The sequence below is a fragment of the Carya illinoinensis genome, chromosome 1, assembly GCF_018687715.1.
Source record: "Carya illinoinensis cultivar Pawnee chromosome 1, C.illinoinensisPawnee_v1, whole genome shotgun sequence".
NCBI lineage: Eukaryota > Viridiplantae > Streptophyta > Magnoliopsida > Fagales > Juglandaceae > Carya > Carya illinoinensis.
In genome coordinates, this window is record NC_056752.1 from 36,988,592 (window position 1) to 37,015,120 (window position 26,529).

Below are 26,529 nucleotides of genomic sequence, written 5' to 3' on the forward strand. Positions count from 1 at the left end.
CAAGGAGTTTGCCCCCCGAAAGCCGAAAAGGACCGAACAATCAAAAAGCAAGTGGTAAGCCAACGTACTTGCTTACTGGAGAAGTAAAGCGCGCGCAGAAATGGAATTGGACGACGATGACTGGGGTTTGAGTGTGGAAGAACTGGATTCTCTTGAAAGAGACGCTTTCCAGAAGATCGCTCAACTGGAACGCTACAATCTCAATCCCAGTTCTTCTTCTTCTTCTTCTTCTTCTTCTGCTTCTTCTTTCTTCTCTTCCTCTTCTTCGCTCGCTTGTTCATCCCATACTAGCGTTAAACAACCACCCCCACCGTCACAACATCAGCAAGAGCACCAACAACGGTCTTTTCCATCCAGACCCACCAATGATCCTTCTCCGAAAAAGGTCTTGAAGCCCACATTGGTGGATTTTGTTAAAATCTTTTACTGGTTTCTTTTCTTCGAGTTTCTAGGGTCCAATTCAATACTCGTTGTGAGAAAATATTAAAACTCATATCTGTACCGAGGCTTGACTATGTTTAAATTTCTGTTTTCCTTTAATTAATTGTTTGGATGTCTCTTTGGAAGTTTTTTCCCCTTTATACTTGGCATTGAAACCTATACTCGTGTGTACAAATCATGTGATATATCTTTAACATTGCATTTCAGGTTGAAGTTTTGTCTCCTGGGTCCAGGGGATTACCCTCATCAATCACATCCAAAGACACTGGTTATCTACTCTATTTCTCATCCATACTTTTAATTTGCTTGCTTTATTTTGTTATGTTCCATTTATTTATCTGGCTTTCATTTTCTACAATTTATATGTTTTCCGCCTCCCAGCGGTACTTACTCTTCATGGACCGACTCTGCCTCTCTTTCTCTTGTGTTCAAATTCAAAAAGAGTTTTTTCCAATCACTAAGATATAAACCCAGATCTACTTGTGAAAAAAATATATAAACACAGATTAGAAATTCCTTTTCATATTTGACAACATTGAAATATTGAATTTCTTCTACATTCCAGCCCCCGTCTTAACTGTCTCTTCCTAGTAAATCAAATGGTCTTATTGCCAACTCGGTCACATCTTTATTGTCTTAGTTCATGATTATGATGATTCCAAGTCCATTACTATCTGACTTCCTGAATATGTTACTTGCTGTGCTCAAAGTTAAACCATCAAAGGAACAACCTAAGCTGTCTGTCAAATTTTTTCTTCATGCCAGCGGAAACATTGCATCAAAATTTTTGTATGACCAGGTATTACCTGTATCCACTTGCAGAATATTTTTTCATGTATATGAGTTATTAGGCCTGTGCCATGATGTTTTATTTTGTAGGTACTAGTCTCTGCTTTCCGAAAAATCCCCAAAGCTACTTGGAATGCAAAAGAAAGGTCTCTCTCTCTCTCTCTCTCTCTCTCTCTCTCTCTCTCTCTCTCTCTCTCTCTCTCTCTCTCTCTCTCTCTCTCTCTCTCTCTTTCACGCACAACACACACCCCTTGCATGCATACACGTACACACACTAGCTTTGTAGTTATAATGTTATATCTTATATCATGTCATACCTATGATTGCTTGTTCTGCACATTTGCTTGAACTTTGAATCTGTAGGCTGTGGATGTTCCCAATATCATTTTTGTCAATGGCAGAAAAAGTCCTTGGTGAGATATCTGGTTACAGTGTTGAGGTGATAACTTGTACCCTTTTGAAATAATGTAGAGTTGGGCTGCTGTATTAATGGTTTTTCTAGATCAATATGAATTGTTTTCCTTTTAATTGTATACTCTATAGGCATTTAAAAAAATCCATAACATATAATTATTATTATTATTATAGTTGTAACAACAACAACAACAATAATAATAATTTCCATGTTTTACCTTTTTCGTAACTATCAATGTTTATCGCTTGTTGCGAATATGCTGTTTGTGTTCTTCTATTTTTTGTTTGTGGTTGATACATTGGGTTGTCTTTTTACGTGTGTTAGTGATCTTTTCTCCTAGGTGGAGAAGTTAGATCAGTTGGTACATCGTGCTATTGTTGCTGCCTCTGCTGTTCCAGATCTTCGAGGTAAGCTTAATGTGCATGTATAAAATTGACTTTAAATTTTAAAAGTAGGCAGTGTGTAATAGATGGAATGGTATATAACATTAGCATTCAGAATTTTAGATGTGACGTAATTTTCTTTCAGATCCATAATCTGTATTCTTGTACTTTACTATCATCAATTTCAGTTGAATGTTCATTTCTAACAGTTTCTGAATAGATTCTCTGTTTTTTTTCGGTGCATGATTTCAAGACCTATATGACAGGATGCCTAACCATATTGAATCTAAGCTTTTGCCATTTCAGCGTGATGGAGTTAGGTATGCCGGAGCTGTGGATATTTTTCCTCAATAGACTACTGTTTTTTGACATGCATTGGTTATTTTTTCCAGTAACATGAAGAAGTTTCTCTGTACCTTTGTTATCACTGAACTATGGTTTTGAAACTAATATGCATTTTAATTTCTCAGGTTTATCTTGCAGCATGGAGGGCGTGCTCTTCTTGCTGATGAAATGGGACTGGGAAAGACTTTACAGGTAATTGATTCTCAGTGAACTATTTTGAGTTTTTGATGTGCTATAGTCATGTATATTGACTTCATATGGTTTTTGCAGGCGATTGCTGTAAGTGCCTGTATCCAGGACTCATGGCCTGTTCTTATTCTTACACCTTCTTCCTTACGTCTGCATTGGGCTTCAGTAAGGGTTTTGTTGACTTCACATTTCAGATTAAGAATGTAGCTTTATTCAAAATTGCATTTAATTTTTTCTCTTCTTGCAGATGATTCAGCAATGGCTTGATATTCCTCCATCAGATATTCTTGTATGTTGTCTGAAGTCCCTTTCTAAAATTTTCTGGTTATGTTTTTCTTTTTGTTTTTGCAGCTGCTGCATTTTTTTAGCACTTTTTCCTCCGTTTATGCCCTTTATTTCTGAGAATTTAAATATTGGTTCTTTTCTTCCAGGTTGGCAATTTCTTTATTTTTATCTAAATTATATGTTCTTTTTTTATCAAACGAGTTACTCTCTAGGTTCTTCTACCTCAATGTGGTGGATCAAACAGAGCTGGGTACACGATAGTATCCTCAAATTCAAAGGGCAGCATTCAACTTGATGGTCTATTCAACATCATCTCCTATGACATAGTCCCGAAGCTACAGAATCTACTAATGGCATTAGAGTTTAAGGTATGCGTGATTTATGATTTCCACATCTTCAGTGTTTTTCTTCTTTAATTCATTCTATTTTAGATATTTCCTTATCTTTGATCTTCATAAGTAGGGGACTCTTGGCAATGATATGTTTGTAGCTTGTTCTTGATATCTTCAAGAAATGATCATATGTTTGTGGCATTGCTTCATATGCTCTTGGAAATGATACATATATTCATTTTCATTCAGGTTGTGATTGCAGATGAGTCACATTTTCTGAAAAATGCTCAAGCAAAGAGGACAACTGCTACCCTTCCTGTCATAAAGGTCTTTCTCTATTGATAAAAGATGATTGTATCTTGCACCTGCTAATGCATTCATTGACTATGTTCATGCAAAAATATAAATGATAGTTCCTGCACATTTTTTTGGGAATGCATGACTCTCCTTGAACATCTTCATACTGCTTGTAGATGAGATTTGATGAAATAATACTCTGTTCTTTTATTCATAGTGTACACACAAGTATATATATATACCCTAAATAGAAGAGACCCATATACCCTTATACAAACACATTATAGACAATATATTCTAACACTCCCCCTCAAGCTGGGGCATATACATCATATAAACCCAGCTTGAAACAAATAGGTTTTAATCGACTCCAACACAAGGATTTAGTAAACACATCTGCGAGTTGATCTGCAGACTTCACAAAAGGTGTAGCAATGTCACCACTTAGTATCTTATCTCGAATGAAGTGACAATCAATATCTATATGTTTAGTCCTCTCATGAAACACAGGGTTAGAGGCAATATGCAGTGCAACTTGATTATCACAAAATAGCTGGAGAGGGATAGGAGCTGGAAACCCAATCTCTTGAAAAAAGTGTTGTAACCATGTCAGCTCACTAGTAGTATGTGCCATTGCCCTGTATTAAGCTTCTGCACTAGAATGAGCTACTACTGTTTGTTTATTACTCTTCCATGTAACCAAGTTATCTCCTACAAAGGTACAATATCCCGTAGTAGATCTTCTATCTAAAGGAGATCCTGCTCAATCAGCATCTGAAAATGTTTCAACTCTTGAAAATGCTTCAACTCTAAGATGTCCATTTGGTCGATATAGTATTCCAAGGCCAGGTGCTCGCTTGAGATAACGAAGAATATGAATTACAACATCCAAATGTGAGATCCTAGGTGTTTGTAAAAATTGACTCAGTACATTCACTGAATAAGAGATGTCTGGTCTAGTGATGGTAAGATAGTTCAATTTCCCAACAAGTCTTTGATACATACTTGGATCTCTAAACAACTCTCATTCTTCTTTCAAGAATTTACGATTTGGATCCATAGGGGTGTCAATAGGTCGTGCACCCAACATGTCGATTTCTTCCAAAAGATCAAGTACATATTTCCTCTGAGATAGGTTGATGCTCTCTTTAGATCTACTGACTTCAATTCCAAGGAAATATCTAAGCTTGCCCAAGTCTTTCGTCTGAAACTGATCATGTAAAAATTGTTTTAGTCTAATAATTCCAGCAGTCACTCCCAGTAATTACAATATCATCCACGTATACAACCAACAAAATGTGACCTGCATCACTATGCAAGTGAAATACCGAGTGATCTGTTTGGCATCTGTGAAGACCAAATGTCAATACAGCATCAGAGAACCTTCCAAACCATGCTCGAGGAGATTGTTTCAAACCGTATAATGCCTTTTTCAACCTGCATACAGTACCTCGATACTCCCCCTGAGCAACAAACCCAGGTGGTTGCTCCATATAAACTTTCTCATGCAAGTCGCCATAGAGGAATGCATTTTTTACATCCAACTGAAATAAGGGCCAGTCTAAATTAGCAGCAAGAGAGATTAGCACTCGAACAGAAGAGATTTTGGCAACTGGAGAGAATCTCTCTTCGTAGTCAATGCCATAGGTTTGAGTGTAGCCCTTTGCAACCAAGCGGGCTTTCAGACGTTCTACAGAACCATTAGGATGAAATTTGATAGTGTATACCCATTTACAACCAACAAGTTGTTTACTAGGTGGTAGTGGAATAAGATCCCATGTACCGTTATGATGAAGAGCATCCATTTCATTTTCCATAGCTGTCCTCCATCCCGAATCAGATAATGCATCCTGAAGTGTCTTAGGAATAGAGAGTTTTGAAACTTGAGATGTAAAACATGAGAATGAAGGGGATAAGGCATGATATGAAACAAATTGACTAATAGGATGTTGAGTAACACAAAAACGATTACCTTTGCGAAGAGCAATAGGTAGAGAGTCCGAAGTATTGGGCAACTCAGGATCTGAAGATGGAGGCACGACTAGTTGGGGCATGGGAGCCGGCGACTGCAAGCGACGTGAGTAAACCTATAAAGGAACTGGGGAAGGTTGGGTAAGGTTGGGTGAGTGTGAGGGAGATAATGTAAGAGTAGGTGATGGTAGAGGATCACACTCAACACTCAAAGATATATTTGAAAAATAGGGTATGGACTCAAAGAAGGTAACATCAGCACTCGTGAAATAGCGTCTAAGAGCAGGACTATAGCAGCGATATCCTTTTTGAGTCCGGGAATAACCAACAAAGAGACACTTGGTAGAACGGGGGTCAAGTTTATCAAAGCCTGGACCAAGGTTATGAACAAAGCAAACACATCTAAAGATTTTTGGCGGAAGAGAAAAAGGTGAAGATGATTGAAACAAAACGGAGAAGGGAGATGAACCATTAAGAACTGATGAATGCATACGATTAATAAGATGACAAGTAGTAAGAACACCATCACTCCAAAACCATTTAGGAACATGCATATGTAGCAATAGTGCTCGGGTTACATCTAACAAATGCCGGTTTTTGCATTCAGCCACCCCATTCTGTTGGGGTGTATATGAACATGATGTTTGATGAACAATTCATCTGTCACTTAGGTAAGTAGCAAAGGCACTAGATAGATATTTACTAGCATTATCAAAATGCAAAATCTGAACCTTTTTGTTAAATTGAGTTTTAATTTGTTTCCATAACACTTGAAATATGGAAAGAAGTTCAGATCTGGCCTTTATAAAAAACAACCATGTCACACGAGAGTAGTCATCAACAAATGTAACAAAATATTGAAACTTGTTTGATTCAATGTTGATTGGTCCCCATATATCAGAATGAACCAATTCAAAAGGACTCGATGCTCGTTTATCAATACGAGGAACAAAAGACACACGATGGTGTTTACTAAGTTGACACGCTTCACAAGAAAAGGGAGACACACTTCCCAAGTTCCTAATTTGACACTTCAAAAGAGAAAGTGAGGGGTGACCCAGGCGACAATGCCATTCAAAAGCAGATGATGAGGGGGTTGTAAGGGCTCGAGTGGGTGACTGTTGAACATCAAGGTAATACAGACCACTAGCTTCATGTCCCGTACCAATCTTATTCCCCGTCTTGAGATCCTGAAAAACACATGAAGAGGGATAAAAAGTCACTGAACATTGTAGATTTTGAATAATCTTACTAATAGACAGCAAACTAAAAGGAAAACTCGGAGCATGTAGGACAGATGACAAGGATATGAAGTCAGTGAGTTTAGTGGATCCAATGCATGTAACTTTAGCAAGAGAACCATTAGCAAGAGTGACACTTTTTACAGATGGTACAGTATTTAACTTAGACAGGGCAGAAGACAAATCGGTCAAATGTTTATTAGCTCCTGAATCAATGATCCATGGACCTTGAGTGGATGAGACAAGACATGTGGATGCTATACCTGAGTGGGTAAGAGTAGCTGTGGAAGATGAAGCCCCTGTGTGACCCAAAAACCGCTCATACTCATCCTTTGATATACTAATCATATCTGAAGATGGGTTGGAGCTCGTTGACTGTGGATCATCTTGGAAAGTGGCTTGATTAGCAGACCCAGATGGTCTACCATGTAGATTCCAATAATAATCTACTGAGTGGTTAGTGCGACCACAATGGGTGCACTTACGAGATTCACGACTTCGAGTGATTATCTCTGGTATCACGTCCCCCACGTGCACCTCCACGTGCACCTCTACCACTCCGACTTCCACGCCCAGCAAGAGCAACATAGGAAGCAGTTAAAGCAGATCTCTCATTACTCTAATCAGAAGACAATGTAGCTCGCTGAAGTCGGGAGAATACATCAGGAAATGAGGGAAGCTGTGGACTTGCCAAAATTTGAGAATACACTGACTCATACTCCGATTTTAAGCCAACAAGAAGGCGAACAATATTAAAATCTTCTCATTGTTTTAGCATACTTGGAATATCAGAAGTGATGGGTTGATACATTTTGAGTTCTTCACATATGCCCATCACTTGAGAATAATATTCTTCCAAACCCAAAGCATTCTGTTCCAACACGAAGAATTGTTTACACAACTCATAAATACGAGTTATGTTTCCAGCACCTGAATACATCAGTTTGAGATGTCCCCACACCTCTTGAGTAGTGTCAAAATGTATTAAACTTGAGCAGATACTAGGTTCAATACTAGTCAACATCAGAGATAATATTTGAGCATCTTCCTGCTCCCATCGAGCAAATGTAGAACTAGTCGAAACAGGAATTGGATCAATCAGATGAGTACGACGAAGACCCTTGCCTTTCAAAAACATTTCAACGGATCTTGACCACAACATGTAATTCTTTCCATTTAACTTCACCGAAGTCATAGGCATACTAATATTTGGTGCAAGTGACATTGACTCAAATTTAGTTGCCATGGAAAAGATACCAAGATATCACAACAATCCACTTAGAAACAAAGATTTCACACAAAAAACATGAAATATGGATGAAAAACTGGAAAATACAATCTGGAAAAGTAGAAATCCAGATTAAAAACCCAAATCTCGGGCCTGTATCGGGTGAAACAAGTTTGAACCGGTCAAAAAAGTGTTTTACCGGTTTGGAACCGGAATATATTGGCCTGAAAGTGGCCGGAACCGGACTGTATCAGCTGAAATCGGCTCTGTATCGGCCGGTATATGGCCGATATGGGCTTGTCTCTGATCGGGTCCGGGTCTAGCTCGTTTGGATTTGTCTTGGATAAGCCTATCCTAACCCAGGATAGGTTTAAGCTATCCGTGTTACCAAATGGGTTTTATTCCAACCTGGAATAAAACCTTATACAGGTTCGTGGTTATGCCTACTCCAGAACTGGAATACGAGCTTACCTGCAACCAAACGGTGCTGGATCGGCCACGGTGACCCCTTCCGGCGGTTGAAGACAATGGCAACCAGGCTCGGTACCCACAGAAACTGCAGGCGAGTTCACCCCTGGTGTCCAGTACCGGAGATGATGCCGAAAAGTGGCCGGAAAGCGCTTCAAACCACCACAAGCTGTAGACGAGCACCCAAACCACACGGAAACCACACGGAAACACGCCGGGGAACACGGTGAGCTCACAAACTACACCCGAAAAACACTCTCAAACCATATAGAACTCAGATTCGTGAGAATCGCGCTCTGATACCATGTAGACGAGATTTGATGAAATAATACTCTGTTCTTTTATTCACAGTGTATACACAAGTATATATATACCCTAAATACAAGAGACCCATATACCCTTATACAAACACATTATAGACAATATATTCTAACACATCCTCCATGTTGGATGCTTAGGTTCTGAACTGCTCTGCAGGTACCTTTCTTCCACTTATTGAAGATGTAATCTCCGCGTTCAATTGAGAATGATTTAGTGGCTTTTAAAGTAATCTTTACGGTCTATTTGAATGATTTTTATTCTCCTTCTAAGGAAGCATTTGAAGTTTAAATATGCTGTCTGGCAATTTGTTGTCTATTATATATTTATGTTTCCATGGGACCATGTCCCAAGTACTTGTATGGGTCCGTCCATAACTGTGGAAACAGGTCTTACCGCTTTAGTATATTACTTCAGCAATTGTCTCCGAACACATTGAATTGGCAACTTCACGATGCTCTTGAAGTACATCACATTATAAATCTGGTGCCTATGTAATCTTTCACCAGATGTTCTTCAACTACCTCAACTAGACATGTTTAATAGATATAGCAGATGAACAAACAGCATAGACAATAATATCCATTTTTGATTTGACTTTTTTGAAGTCATCCATCAAAGCTGCAAATAAATTAGGTAGACTCAAACCAAGGGGAAAAATGATAATAGCATACAAACACAATCAGCATACTGCATGTTTTTGTTCATTCTCTTTAATTTGTATTTTGGTCAAAGAATGTGAATAGGGGCAATCAGATGCATCTCTCTGTCTCTCTCTTTCTCTCTTTCGGTGAACTTACCATATCAATGATTTCAGAAAGCACAATATGCAATACTCCTTAGTGGAACTCCTGCTTTATCCCGACCAATTGAGCTATTTAAGCAGGTACTTTTGCATGTCACTTTATAAGTTATATGTCACCGTCAAAAAAGAACAATTGGAAGTTGTATGCTAATCATTCTGTACAAATTGTGCTACATTTCACAGCTGGAAGCATTGTATCCTGATGTATATAAGAATGTTCATGAATATGGTAACCGATATTGCAAAGGTGTAAGTGAAAAGTCCCTTTGAATTAATAACCTGTATTGTATAGTTATTTAGTGTACAGAGGTTATATGCAATGCTGCTTCTTTCATTGATTTTTCAGGGGATCTTTGGAGTTTATCAGGGTGCAAGTAACCATGAAGAATTGCACAATTTGATGAAGGCAACTGTGATGATCCGCAGACTTAAAAAAAATGTTCTTTCTGAGCTTCCTGTGAAGCGCAGGCAGCATGTAGTTTTCTTGTCTTTTATGCACATCTGTGGCTGGCCTTTTTTTCATATGTGGAACTCTACATTTAACCTTTTCCGTTTAGATTGTAGTATGCTAGTATATGATTGCTCTTTTCCCTTGTAGTTACTGAGTGCTTTGAATTTGCTCCAAGAATTTAAAAGAAAAGAAAAAAGGAAGTTTGATCTGGAGCATCAATGGGATGCAAGAACTTGGTCTGAAGTTATAATTTTGGATTTTTTTTTTTAGCAAAATTTTTGGGGCATGTAGTAAGTGAAATGCTGTCTAATTTTTTAGAATTTTTGGAAAAAAAACTTGAGATATGCTTTTTATTGGGTTTTGTGAAAGTGGTTAGGAAGAATAAACACTTGTTCGCATAATAATTTTTTAATGTCTTTTGTATTGGTTTTGTGAAAGTGGTTAGGAAGAATGAACACTTGTTCGCATAATAATTTTTTAATGTCTTTTGTATTGGTTTTGTGAAAGTGGTTAGGAAGAATAAACACTTGTTTGCATAATAATTTTTTAATGTCTTTTGTATTGGTTTTGTGAAAGTGTGTAGGAAGAATGAAAAGCTGTTTGGTTAAAAAAATTTAGATGTTTGTTGAATTGGTTTTGTGAAAGTTGTTTGGATTTTTGTTTTGTTTAACAAAAACTGAGGCAAATGATTGGATGAAGAAAAAAGTGAGGGATGAGTTAAAAGATGTTTGGATTGAAAGGGAAAAATATCTTTAATTATTTAAAAAAAAAACCTTAAATCAATCATACCCTTAGTAATGCTCAATCAGAGTATTTCTCTCTCTACTTGTGTGTGGTGTCTCCTGTGTCCATGGGAGGACGTGTTTGAACAGGTGCACTTGAATGCAATGGTCACACTTAAGTATGTATGTTTTTATGCATTTTGCGAGTACTTGTCCTCGAGATCGTTGTATGGGTGACAAGATGGAAAATGCTCATCTTTGTGGTTCCTGTGTAAGATTTTACCACATCTTCTTAATTGATTATCAGGTCTTCCTTGACGTGGCTGAGAAGGACATGAGACAAATCAATGCTTTATTTCGTGAGGTAATTGAGCTCATTGATGGTTTGGTTTTAACTTGAAATTGATCACTTATGAGTAGCACTGTGGCTGGTTTTGGAAATTTGGTTGATTTTTGCCTAATAGCTACGTTTCACCAGTTGCATGGTAGATGTCAAACAAGTGGAACCAGTTTCAGTAGTTTTTTATTACATTTTCCAGGATCAATTTGATTTATCCAATTTATCTGTTTGCTTCTGGGTTGAGGATACTTTATTTTTGATAAGTAAAAAGATATTTTATTGATATCAAAATAGGCATAGCCCAAGTACACAGGAAGAATACATGTGATTACACCTAGTGAGGAACTAGAAACGGATACAAGGAAACAGATATGCTACACCTAGTTACCCATAAAAAAGATCCATTACGAGCTCTCTCTCCTCCCTCCCCCCCCCCCCCCTTTCTCTCTCTTCAATGATATGTTATCTATAGGAGCTGCTCTCACATGGATACCTATGGGGGTAAGAGTCGACAAAGCTGGTGACTTTCACCATTTTTAAGAGCTTAGGTGAAGGATGGGGTATTTGAAGGTTGTGCTCGTTGAATAAAAAAATATTTGAGATTTCAATTGAAAGTGCTCATTATTACGCGTTATAGAGAGATGTAGGAAGGTGACTAAAGAACTTTTACTGGGCAGACCAATTGTATCCTGGTTGCAGAAACATTAGAACAATGTTCCAGGTCGGATGGTGATAAGGAGTTAATAAGAACATCCAACTTAGGCAGCAGCGCTTTTCTTGTACAGAGATCCTCCAATGCATTTGGTAGATACTTGACTATAGTCGAGAATAGAGGTGGTGGGAGAAACAACCTTATCATCATCCCTGAAGAAGTGGAAGGCAAGGGATGGAGGAAGATGGCTATGGAACTGCGTGGGCTATGTGGCAGTGCACATGCTGTGCAAAAATGAAGCGAAGGAATAAGGAGGGGCTGATATGTCCAAAAGGCAAATGAGTAAGGGGACATGTAGGGGGTTGATGACTAAAACATATGCAGAGGCTGTCTCATACTCAGTGCCAGTCATCAACGGCGACGCATTAAAAATTGAGACATCACACTGAGAAGGGATGAAGCGCCAGGGGAGGAAGTGCAGTATAGGTATATCCAGGAAGGACAAAGATACCGTTGGTGAGACTTGCATAGATAGCACTTTGGCGTCGACAACCACTAGAGGTTATGCAAGAAGGGATGGTGACCCTCCGACAAAGGGGTGCAACGTAGAAAGAGTCACTCTGCACAAACTTAGAACAGAGTTGATAGAATTGAGAGAGACGGTTAGTGACGGGTAAACAAGGAATGGGTTAGGTTATGGGCTGGGGCCAAAGTTTTAAATTTCATACCGTACCTACTGCTATAGCCGGTATTTTTTGTACTAGAATAGTGACCGGTACAGAAAATGCATTTGTTTCGTGCCAGGTCAAATACCGGCGGTATCGGTGCATTTCTGTCAATACCGGCCGGTTTTCAACGTACCGGCCTGTACCGGTATTGGCCGAAATTCTGATTTTTTTCATAATTCTCACTCCAATTCTCACATCTGAAGACTATTTTCTTTACCTTTTTTTTAATTACTTTTTCTTGAGGACTAAAAATCAAATCCCTACTTACCTTTTCGTGATAAAGATGAGTATTTTCTTTAAATAGTTGGATTGAGAACTTACAAGTATTATTGAGTTTTATAAATGTGTTTTAACTTTTTAAAACTTGTATTGATATTATCTTGAAATATAATTTATACATATATAATTAATTTATTATATATAGACTATCTTGAAATGGTACTCGAAACGATATCGGTATCGAAATATTTCGTTCTAGTGCCTTAACCGAAACGACCACTGAGATGGTATTCAAAACTTTGGCCTGGGCTCAAAGCAAGGGAAAAAATTGAAGGAAACTGTGGGAAAGAAATTTGTGGGCCTTGGTGGTACAAGGCCCTCGTGGGTTGAAAAGGGAAGTGGCAAGCCCAAAGTCCTAGGGGCCTTTTGACCCAAAACTTACCAACAGATCTAAGGCCCAAAACTTAAAGGGCCTTAGTGACACAAGACGTTGTGGGCATTTCTTGCTTCGAACCAGGATCATTGTCTGGCGTAGCACACCAAATATCAGAGAAACAGAACTCACCTACGGGGACTATATAGAACTAGGGGTGGCAAATCGTGTTAACGAGTCGTGTCAAGTCCAGTATATTATACGATATGGGTTAACCTGAACACGACCCGTTAAGCTTAACGAGTCAGATTTCTAAATTGTAACACGACCCATTAAAATAACAAGTTGACACAACACGATCAATTTTGACCTATTATGAATTAATTAAAAATATATCGGCACAACACAACCTATTTATGTAAATAGGTTGAATTAACCCAAATAATCCATTTGATCTAATTAACATAATTTCACATAAAAGTTAAAATCACAATATTTTCCAAATATATAAAACTAGCTACATAAGTCCAAGATTACAATCCAAACAATAACACCAAAATTACAATCTAGAGTAAGTGTAGGAGGTGGTCACTTGAAAGAATTAGCTCAACTGAGAATTGAGAGAGAGTGAGGGTCGGTGAGAGAGTTAGGAAATACAAAATAGGGTTAGGGTATTTTTGTTTTTAGGTTAAAAAGGATATAATTATAATTGAGTAAAAAACTTACTGGGTTTAGATGGGTCACTAAGGGGGTCAAGCGGGTTGACTTGTTAGTGACATGTTAATGAATCGTGTCTTAATGTGTCAACTCATTTTGACTAGAACTTGTTAACATCAAACTTAACCCCGCTAATTTTGTATCATATTCGTGTTGAGTTAACAAGTTGTGTCACATATTGCCACCCCTATATAGAACCCACCAATGGATGAAGGCGAGTTGAGGGGTAGTGTCCTGACGACGAAATGGCGGCACCGGCGACAAAACATAATGATGGTGGGGGCTATGGAGCAAAACATAATGACGGTATTTGAAGCAGAAAGTTAAGCTTGGGAGCCGTAGATGGTGAAGAACACCATGAAAATATCGCCGGCAAGTGAAAATATGGGTGTATACAACTCTTAACTCAGACTTGGTTTCTATGATCTGCATGTGAACAACTAGACTCCCACTCTCCAAGGTGTCACAGACTTGTTTGCCGGATGCTATAGAGTCCTTTACTGTCATCACTCCGATGAAAGTGTTGCTGGAGAGCGAGAATGAGGAAGATTTTTCATGGGGAATGCGTGAGGAAGCTAGATTCCAGTTGGATTTCACACTCTTACCAATGGTGATTCCTTGCCATTTTACTCCTTCAATTAGCTTATGGGTTGAGGATACTTACTATATAAAACTACCCATTAGGCTTGGGCCCACAAGGGTAACAAGCGACAAATCCGCTCGTTACCCCGGTCGCGCGGGCGGGTTTCAGTTTAAAATTATTGAAAGCCCAAACTGCCCACCTGCTTATCACCCTAGATACACACCCAAATACACACATGCACACTTAGTAAACAGCCCTAAAGTTCTAAGCTTCAACTGGAATGGGCACTAGAACGGAATTCAAAACTTTGATCCCTACTACCCATTACTTATTTGATAATGTTGAAAAGTGGATTCAAAGACCTTAGAAGACTGAGCGAGCAGAACATTTTATCCTATAATTTTTTTTTTCAGTTCACTTGTTTTCTCCTCAAATATTTAAGAGGTTATGTATTATTTTCTTCTTCTTCTTCTTCTTCTTTTTTTTTTTCACAAATAGACATAGCTTGAGTACACGGGACATATACAAGAGCAACACGTAGGCATGATTGACTAGGGATATTATGTTGGGGAGAAAAAATGAAACTTCTGAAATTTTGTTGTTTGATTTTCACAGTTTGGTTTTCCCTTGCTTGCATGCTTGTTCTTATAAATGGCTCCCATTTTTCTTGAAGTTCTATTAGTATTTAGGATCTGGCTCTAATGGCTAATGTCTTTGCCATATTGTTACACAATAGTATTTTCTGTTTTTCCCTATATATATATATATATATATATTACTATCTCCTAGAGGCAAAGTAACGAAGTATATGCATGGTCTTCATTTATAGTAAGTGGTTTCTTAAGTTACCTTGAAGCTGTAGTTTGTTTGCTGAAGGGAAAAAAGGACAGCAGAACACCACTTGTGTTGACGTTTTGTTTTGTAGCTGGAGGTGCTAAAAGGCAAAATTAAGGCCTGCAAATCACAAGAGGAGGTTGAACCCCTTAAATTTGCTGAGAAGAATCTTATTAACAAGGTATTCATCTCAGATTTGACTGTCACTTAGTTGCGGGGGATAATATGTTGAAAAGGTTGCTAGTATCATATACTTTTATTTTCTTAATTATATGCAAAGGGTGTATCTTTATCTCAATTCTGATCAAATCGTAGTGGCATTTTTTTAATATTTGAATTATCTACTTCTTACATCTGTCACTCTTTTATCGGATTCTAGATATATACTGATTCTGCTGAAGCCAAAATTCCTGCGGTCCTAGATTACCTGGGAACTGTCATTGAGGTACTTATACCTTGACACCGCCCCTTCCTCTATTCACTCGTCTTCTTCCTTTGATTAAAAGTATTTAACTGCATAAATCTAGGAGGATTGAATTTACTCAATGATGACCTAGAAATGGAAGATAGGATCAGATTCTGGTGGCATGGTTAGTCTATGCATGTGTTTTACCTAAATACCAGCGACCTTTTAACATATTATGGTAAATATATTGAAAAGGTCGCTAGTATCATATATTTACCTAGAAAAGGTAAATATGTTGAAAGGGCCTGCATAATATGTTGACTGTCAGTTGCGGGGCATAATATCAGATTTGACTCTCTCTCTCTCTCTCTCTCTCTCTCTCTCTCTCTCTCTCTCTCTCTCTCTCATCAAGTTGTGTAACTGCATGCTTTTAACATGTCTGGCATTCGTACTGAAGTCTATGGGACATATTTGTGCAATTCGTCTTTGCCTGTTTCGCATTTCACTACTTGTGGGAAAGTGCTACAAACAAATGTGGGATTAAGTATTTATCTTATAATTCAGTGAAGGGTATCTTATTATGTGTTTTAACCTTGTCATATAATGACTTGCAGGCAGGGTGTAAGTTCCTAATATTTGCACACCATCAGCCAATGATTGACTCTATACATCAGTTTCTTCTTGTAAGACCACTTATAATTTTATTAAACTTCCCCCATGATTGATCAAGGCTCATAAAATTTGCAAAAACTACAGAAAAAGAAAGTGGGTTGCATTCGAATTGATGGCAGCACCCCCCCAGCATCAAGGCAAGCTTTGGTTACAGATTTTCAGGAGAAAGAGGCTACCAAAGCAGCAGTAGTACGACAATTTGCTTCATTTATTTGTTGAATGTTTTCTCTCTTCAATCTTCTGTTGACATGCAATCTGGTATTAAAGCTATATTTTGATTCCGAAGTTTGAATCTTTAATTACCATTGTGCAGCTATCCATCAGAGCTGGAGGTGTTGGGCTAACTTTGACAGCTGCAAGCACCGTTATTTTTGCAGAGTTGTCTTGGACTCCAGGTGATCTGATTCAAGCTGAAGATCGTGCTCACAGGATTGGCCAGGTAAACTACAGCGAATTGACTCTTAAGAAGCTTTATGCACATTATTTCAGACTTATCATTTGTATATGCTGTGTGTAGTTCAATACAGTTTTTGCTAGACAGGGTGTAAGAATCTCCAGGGGTCCATAAAAATGTGAGGATTATAAGCTCTGTACTGGGAACCAGGATGATATCATATGTCTGTCAATAATGGGCTTATGTTAGTTTTGGTCATTCTGATATTTTTTTTATTTTTTTATTTTTATTTTTTTTATGTCTGGGAACCTCTCCAAGGTAGGGTAAACCGGGGTCCCATACACCACACCCTCAGAAGTTTTCCTACACGGAACTGGTTAAATCACTGGCTTTTCACCTGGGGGTGTGGTTCCAAAGGATTGTTTGCACCCATGAGGTGTTGAAGCTTGGACCTTGAAGGGAGTGAGACCCCAAGACCAAGGCATTCACTACTTGGGCCAACCCTTTGAGGTTATTATAAGAAAGACTAGACATTAGCTCTGAAGAAAAAGTATCATGATTGGATTGTTCTTGTCAATTTGTGCTTAATGGCGCTAATTAAACAGCAGCACTTGCTTCTAATTTAGCAATCCTCCTAGAGCTGTTGCATCCATTGGTGAAATCCAGGATTCAGTTTACAGACATTATGATAGGTGGCTGTGAAACAATGTTGATCAGAACTATTTCTAGGGTTGGGCTTTGACTCTGGCAGGGTCGGAATCCACAACTCTGATCTCCGATTCCGTTTGAAGTCAGAGTCAAGTTTGGACTTCAACTCCACTAGGCATCAGAGTTGGGGTTAGTTCTGTCTTATTGGAGTCGGGCCAACATTGTAGTCCAGCACTGCAGTTGGAAAATGCAAGATCCAAAAAAACCGATCATGGGTAAGTCAAACTCACCCATGGAATCCAAAAACTCATTCATCAGTCTAATTGAGTACTTGAATTACCAAATAGAATACAAATAAAAACCCAATATTCAAGATTTCCTCCAAAGTCTTACAACTGATAAATAAAAACATTACCAAAGAAACTACAAAACCAAACACCAACCTCAATCAAAATCTCCTCTAGAGTTTCACAACTAACAAGTGTAAAAATTTATCAAACCTAAGTGAATAAATAAAAAAAAAAAACTTGAATCGTAACTCAATAGAGCTTTAATCCAAGTTCAAAATCACGAAAATCTAGAAAAATAAAATTGAAAAAAAAAAAAAAAAAAAAAAAAAAACTGAAAAGCTTACAAATCAAGTGGGTGAATGGGTCGGTTCGGCTTTCTTGGCTAGCTTCTTCCTGATCATGAAGGTTTTATGATGGCATTTTCACTGTAGGAAGTGATGGCTGAGATTCATTGGGAGTTCTAGAATAGAGATTTAAAGTAGGACAATGGAGAGATAAGTGAGGCAAATACGTGTTTCCTCTGATTTAGTATTTACACATGCGCAAGTGCAAATATCCAACAACACTTGCTTGATAGTCTCTCGCTTTCCAGATGGAACAGGAAGCATCTTGAGTGTTGGAATTGTGGTCATAGTGCTAATTTTAATTTTTTTTTTTCTCGTGTATTTGATGTTCTCTTTTGATTGTTGTAACACCCGGCTCTCTAGGTTTAAGAATAAAATCATGTTTAAAAATTCTCGGGAGAATGCTCTACTGAATTTTGACTTAAAAATATTTTCTTTTATTATAAAGGAAGCACCAGATACAAAGATTTTATAAATAAAATAATTCTTTATTAAAATATTGAGATCATAAAAGAGAGAGTGTGGAAGCATTTATTAAAATTTCTCAAAATTCGTGCCATAAAAATCATAACTTAAAATCTTTGTACATGGTCTAGGCTACTATGAAGCCTCCCTAGACTTAGTCTTATCCTGTAGCTCTATCGTCATAATTATCCGAACTTAGGGTGGTTTAAAAACATAAAAACAAAATAAAATGAGTCGATGACTCAGTAAGAAATTCATCATAACGTAAACATACTTAACATAAGATTTTTTCATATAACATTTAACGCTGAACTTAAAATCATAATAATTCATGTTGATGCTTATGCTATGTATATGATTGATTTATCTGAATTAACTGAATGATCTGACTTATATAGTTGGCCAACACACTTAACCCTATGTGCAAGGTTGTACACTAACTTCCCCTGTTGCAGTAAAGAAAGCCAACTGTGCAGTACTCTGACGTATTACGGTGGACCACGCTTGAGTCCGTGGCTTGCACGCCCGTCCTAAAACTGCATTGGTACCATACATTTGAATGACCATCTGATTAACTATTTTGAGCTTATCTTACACTTGATTTTATGAAAGCTTACGTGTCTTATGCAACATGATATGCATAATACATACATAACTATAATAAGCAGAATGAAACATGATGAATGACTTTCTTGAAAATATCACATGTATGGTACATAAATATTGGCTCCGAAAGAATTGGCTTTAATAATATCATATACAACTAGCTAACATATGTTAATCTTAATTTATGATCAAACTACTTACCTTGTAGTGTTGCTTCCAAAACTTTCCAACACAATTGACCACGGTGTTGGATTGGAAGGTTTATGGTTATTTTTTTTCAAATAACATGGGGTAAGGTGATAGCTCCTGCTTTAGAACAATGGTCACACTAAGCAGTATTCTCTTCAGGTGAGAATAAACCACAATTGGATAACTGATTTCGATGCCCTTCATTGATAATTCTTGGCTACTTAAATAAGCAAAGCCACGTACAAGAATGCCGAAATAAATGACACATGCAACTGCTAATAGCTAGTAACCGAAAACCCATTACAAGCACAAAGACACTTAACAACAAAAAAATAGAGCATACTAAAATAACGTGCAGAAAATAGAGTACACAAACTAACGAACAAAACAAATATGCAGAGAACATCTAACTGCCGCTAACCCAGTCCATGCAGCATGCATGCGAAATCCTTACATCCAACGATCCTCACGTCCAACCTCATCCCTGATATTTGGGATTTGGCTTTAGGCCTCTCTTCGAACGATGTGGCGTATCAATAACAGCCCCCCCCCCCCCCCCCCCCCCCCCCCCCCCCAACCCAAAAAAAAAAAAAAAAAATCAAGTGGACTCTTGTCCTCAAGGTCCACAGATGGAAATTGCTCATGCAACAGCTGGTTTGTCTCCCAGGTGGCCTCTTTTGCTGGTAGATGCTTCCACTGAACCAAGCTCTCTTCTTCAAATTTATTTCCCCGTTTGACCTAGCGAGTGTCCAATATGTCTTGAGGTTCCAGTATAATTATACCGTCATCTTTCATTGGTGGCAGTTCTTTAGAAGGCACCACCAGATCTCCCATGAATGTTTTTAGCAGTGAAACGTGGAAGACCGGATGAATTCGAGCTCCTTTCGGCAGCTGAAGCTTGTATGCAACCGCTTTGATTTTTTGCACTATTGGATATGGCCCATAAAATCGACTAGCAAGCTTCTAGTGGACTCGTTTGAAAATTGATTGCTGCCTATAGGGATTCAACTTGAGAAACACCATATCACCCACTTCGAAAGTCACATCCCTCTTTTGATCCGCTGTCTGCTTCATGCGATTAATGGTAGTCTCCAAATTCGCTTTTAGTTGACGCAACAACTCATCTCTGGACACGAGACTCTGATCTACCTCATGCATCGAAGAATAACTACTATGGTAATTGGGAAGGAGAGGAGGCAAACGACCATACAATGCTTGGAATGGAGTCATTCCAGTAGATGCATGGTATGTTGTATTATACCATAGTTCAACCCAGGGAATGTAGGTGCTCCATTTGCGTAGCCATTGATGAACAAAGGATCGAAGATATTTCTCGACACAATGATTGACCACTTCCGTTTGTCCATCGATTTGCGGATGATAGGCGGAGTTGAGTTTCAATTGAGTACCTGACATTTGAAAAAATTCCTGCCAAAATCAACTAACAAAGATTGGATCCCGATCACTAACGATCGATTTAGAAAGGCTATGCAACTTGATAACCCCTTCCACAAATTTTTCAGCCATGCCCTTAGCAGTAAATGGATGGGTTAAAGTTAAGAAATGTGCAAATTTACTTAACCTATCAACGACTACTAAGATTGTATCCTTGCTGTGGGATGCCGGCAAACCTTCAACGAAGTTAAGAGTAATATCATCCCAAACTTGGCATGGAATGGGCAAAGGTTGTAGGTATCCAGCAGGAGAAAGTGTCTTAGACTTCATTTTTTGGCATTCCTCACAGTGCTTGACATACTCTTGGACAGCTTGGTGCATTTTAGGCCAATAAAATTGCCGAGCTAGGAATTTGAATGTCCGTAATACTTTTGAGTGCCCCCCAATTTTGGTGTTGTGTGCCTCATGCAGCAACATAGTGCGCAGCGTCTCACATGAAGGGATCACCACCCTTTCTTTAAACATCCAAAGTCCTTGGCGCTGTGAATATGGTCCTTTAGGTTGAGACATGGCCATCCGATCTATAGATTGAATATAAGAATCCCCTTCGTAAGCATCTTTGATCTCATCCCACAAGGTTACAATGGCTATGTGTAGATGATGAAGTATTGGACTGTTTGGCTTGTGTGAGAGGGCGTCTGCAGCTGAGTTCTCGTGGCCCGGGCAGTAAATAATTTCATAGTCGTAGCCCATTAATTTGGCTACCCACTTTTGCTGCTCCGGCGTCGCCACACGTTGATCCAGAAAATACTTCAAGCTGCGCTAGTTGGTTTGGATGAAGAATATCCTTCCCAATAAATAAGGTTGCCACAAGTGTATGGCCTCCACAATTGCAAGCATTTCCTTGGTGTAGGTTGACCACGATTTTTTTGTAACTCCAAGTGAATGACTCATATAGGCAATGGGCTTCCCTTGTTGAGTTAAGACTGCGCCAATCCCCTTTCCTGATGCATCGGTTTCAATGGTGAAAGAATCATTCAAATTAGGCATAGCCATGGTTGGAGTAGTGGTCATTGCTTGCTTAAGAGTCGAGAAGCTCCGAACTTTCCCTTTTTGAGTAGGTTGGTGAGGGGTCGAGCGATGATGTCTTAATTTTGAACGAACTTCCTGTAGTATCCTATTAAGCCTAAAAAACCACATAATTCAGCAATATTGTCATCAACCTTCACCCCTTGAGGCGTGATGATATGCCCCAAGTACTCCAGTTCTTGCTGATCGAAAACACACTTGCTTCCCTTAGCAAAAAATTTATGCTTCCTCAAAATCTCCAAAGTTTGTTCAACGTGCCTCACATGCTTATCCCAAGTAGAACTATATATGAGAATATTGTCAAAGAAAACCAAAATGAACTTTCGAAGGTGAGGTCGGAATATGGAATTCATGATGGCCTGGAATGTAGAGGGTGCATTACAAAGGCCAAAAGGCATTATGAGGTATTCGTAATGGTCATTATGAGTACGAAAAGCAGTTTTAGAAATATCGGGAGAATTTACTCTTGGTGATATCCGGCCTGCAACTCCAGTTTCGTAAAGTATGTGGCACCATATAATTCATCCAACATGTCATCTGCTGTCGGAATGGGGAAACGATCCTTGATGGTGGCATTATTAAGCGAGTGGTAGTCCGTGCAAAATTGCCAACTACCATCTTCTTTTTTTTAACAATTAGTACTGGTGAAGAAAATGGACTAGTGCTAGCATGAATATGCTCGGAATCCAGCATCTCCTTAACCTGCCTTTCGATTTCTTCTTTTTGGAAATGGACATATCTATTGGGGTGTACATTAATTGGTTCGGTGCCTTCTTTAAGTGTAATGCAGTGATCTACCTCGCGCATAGGTGGTACACACGAGGGTTCTTAGAACACTTCCTCGTACTTCTGCAATACCCGTTGCATGTCTTGATGCTTTACGTCAAAAAACTACACTCAGTGAGGTGTCCTCCGTGGTCGACGGAAAGCATACCATAAACAACGTATGGCCCCGTCGGCAATCCTTTGAGATCTCTTTTAACGTAGCCTCCTGAATAGCTTGCTCACCCAGTCCTTGCACCCTTCGGGCTTGATTATTCCAGATGAAGTCCATGGTTAATTGCTTCCAATTATAAACCACGGAACCCAGCATTTCCAACCATTGGATGTCCAGCACTAAATCAAGACCTGATGAGGGCAGAGAGAAGAGGGTGAGGTAAAACTCATTGCCTTGTAAACTAACCAGTACCTTATTAAATCGCCCTTGACACTTCAGCCGTTCGCCATTAGCCACCAAAACAATGAGCGGTTCCGTTGGTACTATTGGTAAACACAGCGTGCTTGCCAAGTGTTCATTGATGAAGTTGTGTGTAGATCCACTGTCAATCAACACCATCACCTCGTGAGAGCCCATCGTTGCTGTCATACGCATTGTTCTCGGGGCAGTCCATCCTGTCGGTGCGTGTAAAGTGATTTCGGGCTCCATTTCAGGTTCTTGCACCGCTCCTGTGTTTCCTTCTTGGTCAAACTCCACTTTTGTTGATCAGCGACGTCCTCACAGACCACATTACCAGCACCTGCGTAACCCTCCAAGAGTAATAGTTGAGGCTTTTGGCATCGATGCCCAGTTGTAAATTGTTCATTGCGGTTAAAGCAGAGGCCTTGCACTCTTCTCCTCTGCATCTCCTCCCAAGATAAACGCTTGATTGGGGCGGTAGGTGTAGCAAGAGTGACACAAGTGGCTTGTGGAAGAGCTAGAGGAGCTCTTGCCAGTGGTGGCCACATGAACCTCCACTGGTGTGTGAGCTGATCATCTCGCATCCTAGCCAAGTTAATGGCATCCTTGAGGGATTGCGGTTTAAACATCCAAATCCCATCATCAATTTTAGTCTTTAGGCCTCCCATGTATGTCCCCTCTAACGCCTTGTGTGTCCATCCTTGAACCCTGTTGCCGAGCTTTTCAAACTCGTGCTGATAGTCTCTCGAGGTTCCTAGTTGCCTGACCTGGGAAAGAGCTTCGTCGAAATCTTCACACTCTAAAGGCCCAAAGCGAGCCCAGAGTTTGTCTTCAAAATTTTCCCACGAGAGTATGCGTCCATCATCTCGAAATGTTCGGCGTATCCACTACCACCATTGGTTGGCCTCTCCTTCTAAGTGGTAAGAGGCCAGTGAAACTTTCTGAGCTTCAGGAGTACCTTGGAACTCGAAAAATTGGTTCACATGATTGAACCACTCCGTCGAATCATCTCCTGAGAATTTAGGAAACTCAAGCTTTGCTGTTTTGGATGGGACAATCTGCTGCCCCCCATTGTGGCCATCATGTTGATGATTGTTGTGGCTTGAAGATTCCTAGTTTGAAAGCAAGACATCAGAGAGGCGATTGAGAGTTTCTTCCAAGTGATGAAGCCTGTTAGTCATGCCTGTGCAATCCATCCTGCACTCCACCAAGCCCTGTCTCCAACTGCTCAATACGCTCCTTATTGGTTCCCATAACCTGGCTCTGAGGCCATTTATAGGTCCCGCTTCAGAACAATGGTCACACTAAGAAGTATTCTCTTCGGGTGAGAATAAACCACAATTGGATAACTGATTTCGATGCCCTTCATTGATAATTCTTGGCTGCTTAAATAAGCAAAGTCACGTACAAGAATGCCGAAATAAATGACACATGCAACTGCTAATAGCTAGTAACCAAAAACCCATTACAAGCACAAAGACACGTAACAACAGAAAAACAGAGCATACTAAAATAGCGTGCAGAAAATAGAGTAGACGAACTAACGAACAAAACAAATATGCAGAAAACATCTAACTGCCGCTGACCCAGTCCACGCAGCATGCATGTGAAATCCTTATGTCCAACGATCCTCACGTCCAACCTCATCCTTGATATTTGGGATTTGGCTTTAGGCCTCTCTTCGAATGACGTGGCGTATCATAAGGAGATATTTATAGAGAGATTTGGGAGAGGGTGACGACCAGTTTGAGTTGGACTCAGTTAAAGAGTTTTAACTTGAAAAATGACTTGTAAAGTTGTAGTCCTGTTGGATTAGGATGCCGATAAGTTCGAGTTCGAGTTGGACTCAGTCACGCTCATTCAAGAAGAGAGTTTGAATTTAAAAACTTGATCTAGTAGTTCATTCAATGTACGATTGGCAATGACTGAACTGGGTAGAGGAGTTCTATTAGTGATAATTTTAAATTGAAATAAATTTCTAATAGCTAATCTTTAAATTCTAAAAGGAGTAACTCGTTTAATAAATAATAAATGAGATTTAACCTAGTTATTTAGTCTAATTAAAACTCCTAATCAACCTCAATAATTTTTCGCTTGTGAGCTTATCGAATATGGCCCATTAAATATAATTTAGACCCAATAAAAATTATTACTATCTCGACCTTATAATTATTGGGCTAGGTCGTTATAGTTGTTTTGTGTATTTCTTATATATTTGTTCATTATTCAGTAACCTAAGAAGTCCTGTGCTACTCATGTTACATTAAGTCGTGTATTACTGAAGTAGGGTGGGTCTTTTTACTTTTGTTTCACCATGACTCTTTTCATCTTTAAGCCTATTAGCAGCACTTCTTTCAGGAAAATAGTATGAAATATGAATAGTTTCCCAGAGTTTGGACTCTCTTTCTGTTCTGAGGCTGATTGGGTTGGCCACTCCGTATAAACACGTGCACCTTGGCATTCCTCTGCATATGCAAGCTGTTTCTCCATTTTGTCATCAGCACTTGCCATTCTTTTGTTTCTGAAAAGGTCCAGCCAGTGTTTGCATTGTTCTTTGACATTTTTTTTTAAATGTTTCTAGGTGTCGTCAGTCAATGTATACTACCTGCTAGCAAATGACACAGTTGATGACATCATTTGGTATGTTCATTTGCAATTTTCCTTACAATGACTTCATTTCTATCTTTGTTGGAGTTTAATGGTCGAACAATGGCGATGAGTATGATCACTTAGTAACTTTGATCTATTAATTTTCCTCAGGGATGTTGTTCAGAGCAAGTTGGAAAATTTAGGACAGGTAATTTTCCCAAGAGCTCTGAGATTTTTTTTTACTGAATGTAGTAATAATAACAAATATTAGTAATAACAATAACATATGCAGTCACGGTACCGTGCTCTGACATGGAGAGGAATGAAGCAGCTCCATTCCTCTCCAGTAGTATTGGCTTGAAGTCATTAAAAAGCTTTAGAGGTCTTTTAGATTTCTAACTCTACCAGTAGTAATAAAGCAGGAGAGAGTGAGGCATATCTTTTGTGATCCGCAGTTGGGGATTAAGTTTAGTACTGGTTTATATAATACCCATATAATATATAAACTGATTTCAGTTCTTTAACAAATTAGATGCTCGATGGCCATGAGAAGACCTTGGAAGTTTCATCCAGCCAACCAAGAAGCAGCCCTGCAAAGCAGAAAACACTAGACTCTTTCATGAAGCGCTGTAATAGCACGGATGACGTGGAGGACTGGTCCAAGCTCAAACGTCCCCGGCACTAAGCTACAAGGCCTTTTTAATCGTGCCAATGTATCCTTGGAAGAACATGCACAGCATCAGATGTATAGGCACGTGCATATCGTCTTTCTGCAATTGCGGCGGTACGGTTCAGTTATCCCTAATGCTTTTGAGGTTGGGGATTACTACTTTTTGGTTCCCTAAAGGAAGAGGAACCCTCAAATTAGATTTAGGAGTCAATTACCAAAGCCATTGACCCGAGGCATGTAGATTTATTTAGTAGAAGCCTCTAAACAGATCAGAGGGTCTTGAAACGATCCTGGGCAGCTTTGTCTTCCATTTTTGTTGTAACTTTATTACGAAAGACTTAAGTATTGCTGATGTGAACATTGTTATTAGTAGTAGTCTATTTGCAGACAAGTATGGTTGTGAATTCTCTTTTATTGCAGACATGCATTTTAACAGAGTTCCACAAGGCAACATTTATAAGAGAATAAT

At 39.0% G+C, this 26,529-nt stretch overlaps 1 protein-coding gene across 3 annotated transcripts; it reads left to right on the forward strand.

The window, feature by feature from the left end:
* On the forward strand, positions 1–26,451 carry LOC122316679 (SWI/SNF-related matrix-associated actin-dependent regulator of chromatin subfamily A-like protein 1). Of its 3 annotated transcripts, XM_043133394.1 has the most exons (24): positions 2–385; positions 649–709; positions 1,152–1,240; positions 1,321–1,376; positions 1,594–1,669; positions 1,986–2,052; positions 2,282–2,348; positions 2,499–2,565; positions 2,644–2,727; positions 2,810–2,851; positions 3,060–3,215; positions 3,429–3,506; positions 9,520–9,588; positions 9,691–9,756; positions 9,854–9,982; positions 10,988–11,044; positions 15,218–15,307; positions 15,506–15,571; positions 16,147–16,215; positions 16,289–16,393; positions 16,518–16,643; positions 25,383–25,441; positions 25,562–25,598; positions 25,923–26,451. In XM_043133394.1, exons 1-24 carry the CDS (start codon positions 101–103, stop codon positions 26,073–26,075), a joined length of 2,154 nt encoding a protein of 717 aa, XP_042989328.1. In that variant the 5' UTR covers positions 2–100; the 3' UTR covers positions 26,076–26,451. The 3 variants fall into 3 exon arrangements, with proteins under 3 accessions (XP_042989336.1, XP_042989344.1, XP_042989328.1); XM_043133402.1 differs by lacking the exons at positions 25,383–25,441; positions 25,562–25,598 and having other exon boundaries at positions 1–385; XM_043133410.1 differs by lacking the exons at positions 1,152–1,240; positions 1,594–1,669 and having other exon boundaries at positions 1–385.
* The last annotated feature ends 78 nt before the right edge of the window (positions 26,452–26,529 follow it).

Bases quoted from the DNA above. Each gene is read 5' to 3' on its own strand.
- LOC122316679 (XM_043133394.1), top strand. From the start codon at position 101: ATGGAATTGGACGACGATGACTGGGGTTTGAGTGTGGAAGAACTGGAT. The intron at 2,053-2,281 runs GTAAGCTTAATG...CATGATTTCAAG, and splicing joins TGCTGTTCCAGATCTTCGAG to ACCTATATGACAGGATGCCT. The intron at 2,349-2,498 runs GTATGCCGGAGC...TTAATTTCTCAG, and splicing joins TTTCAGCGTGATGGAGTTAG to GTTTATCTTGCAGCATGGAG.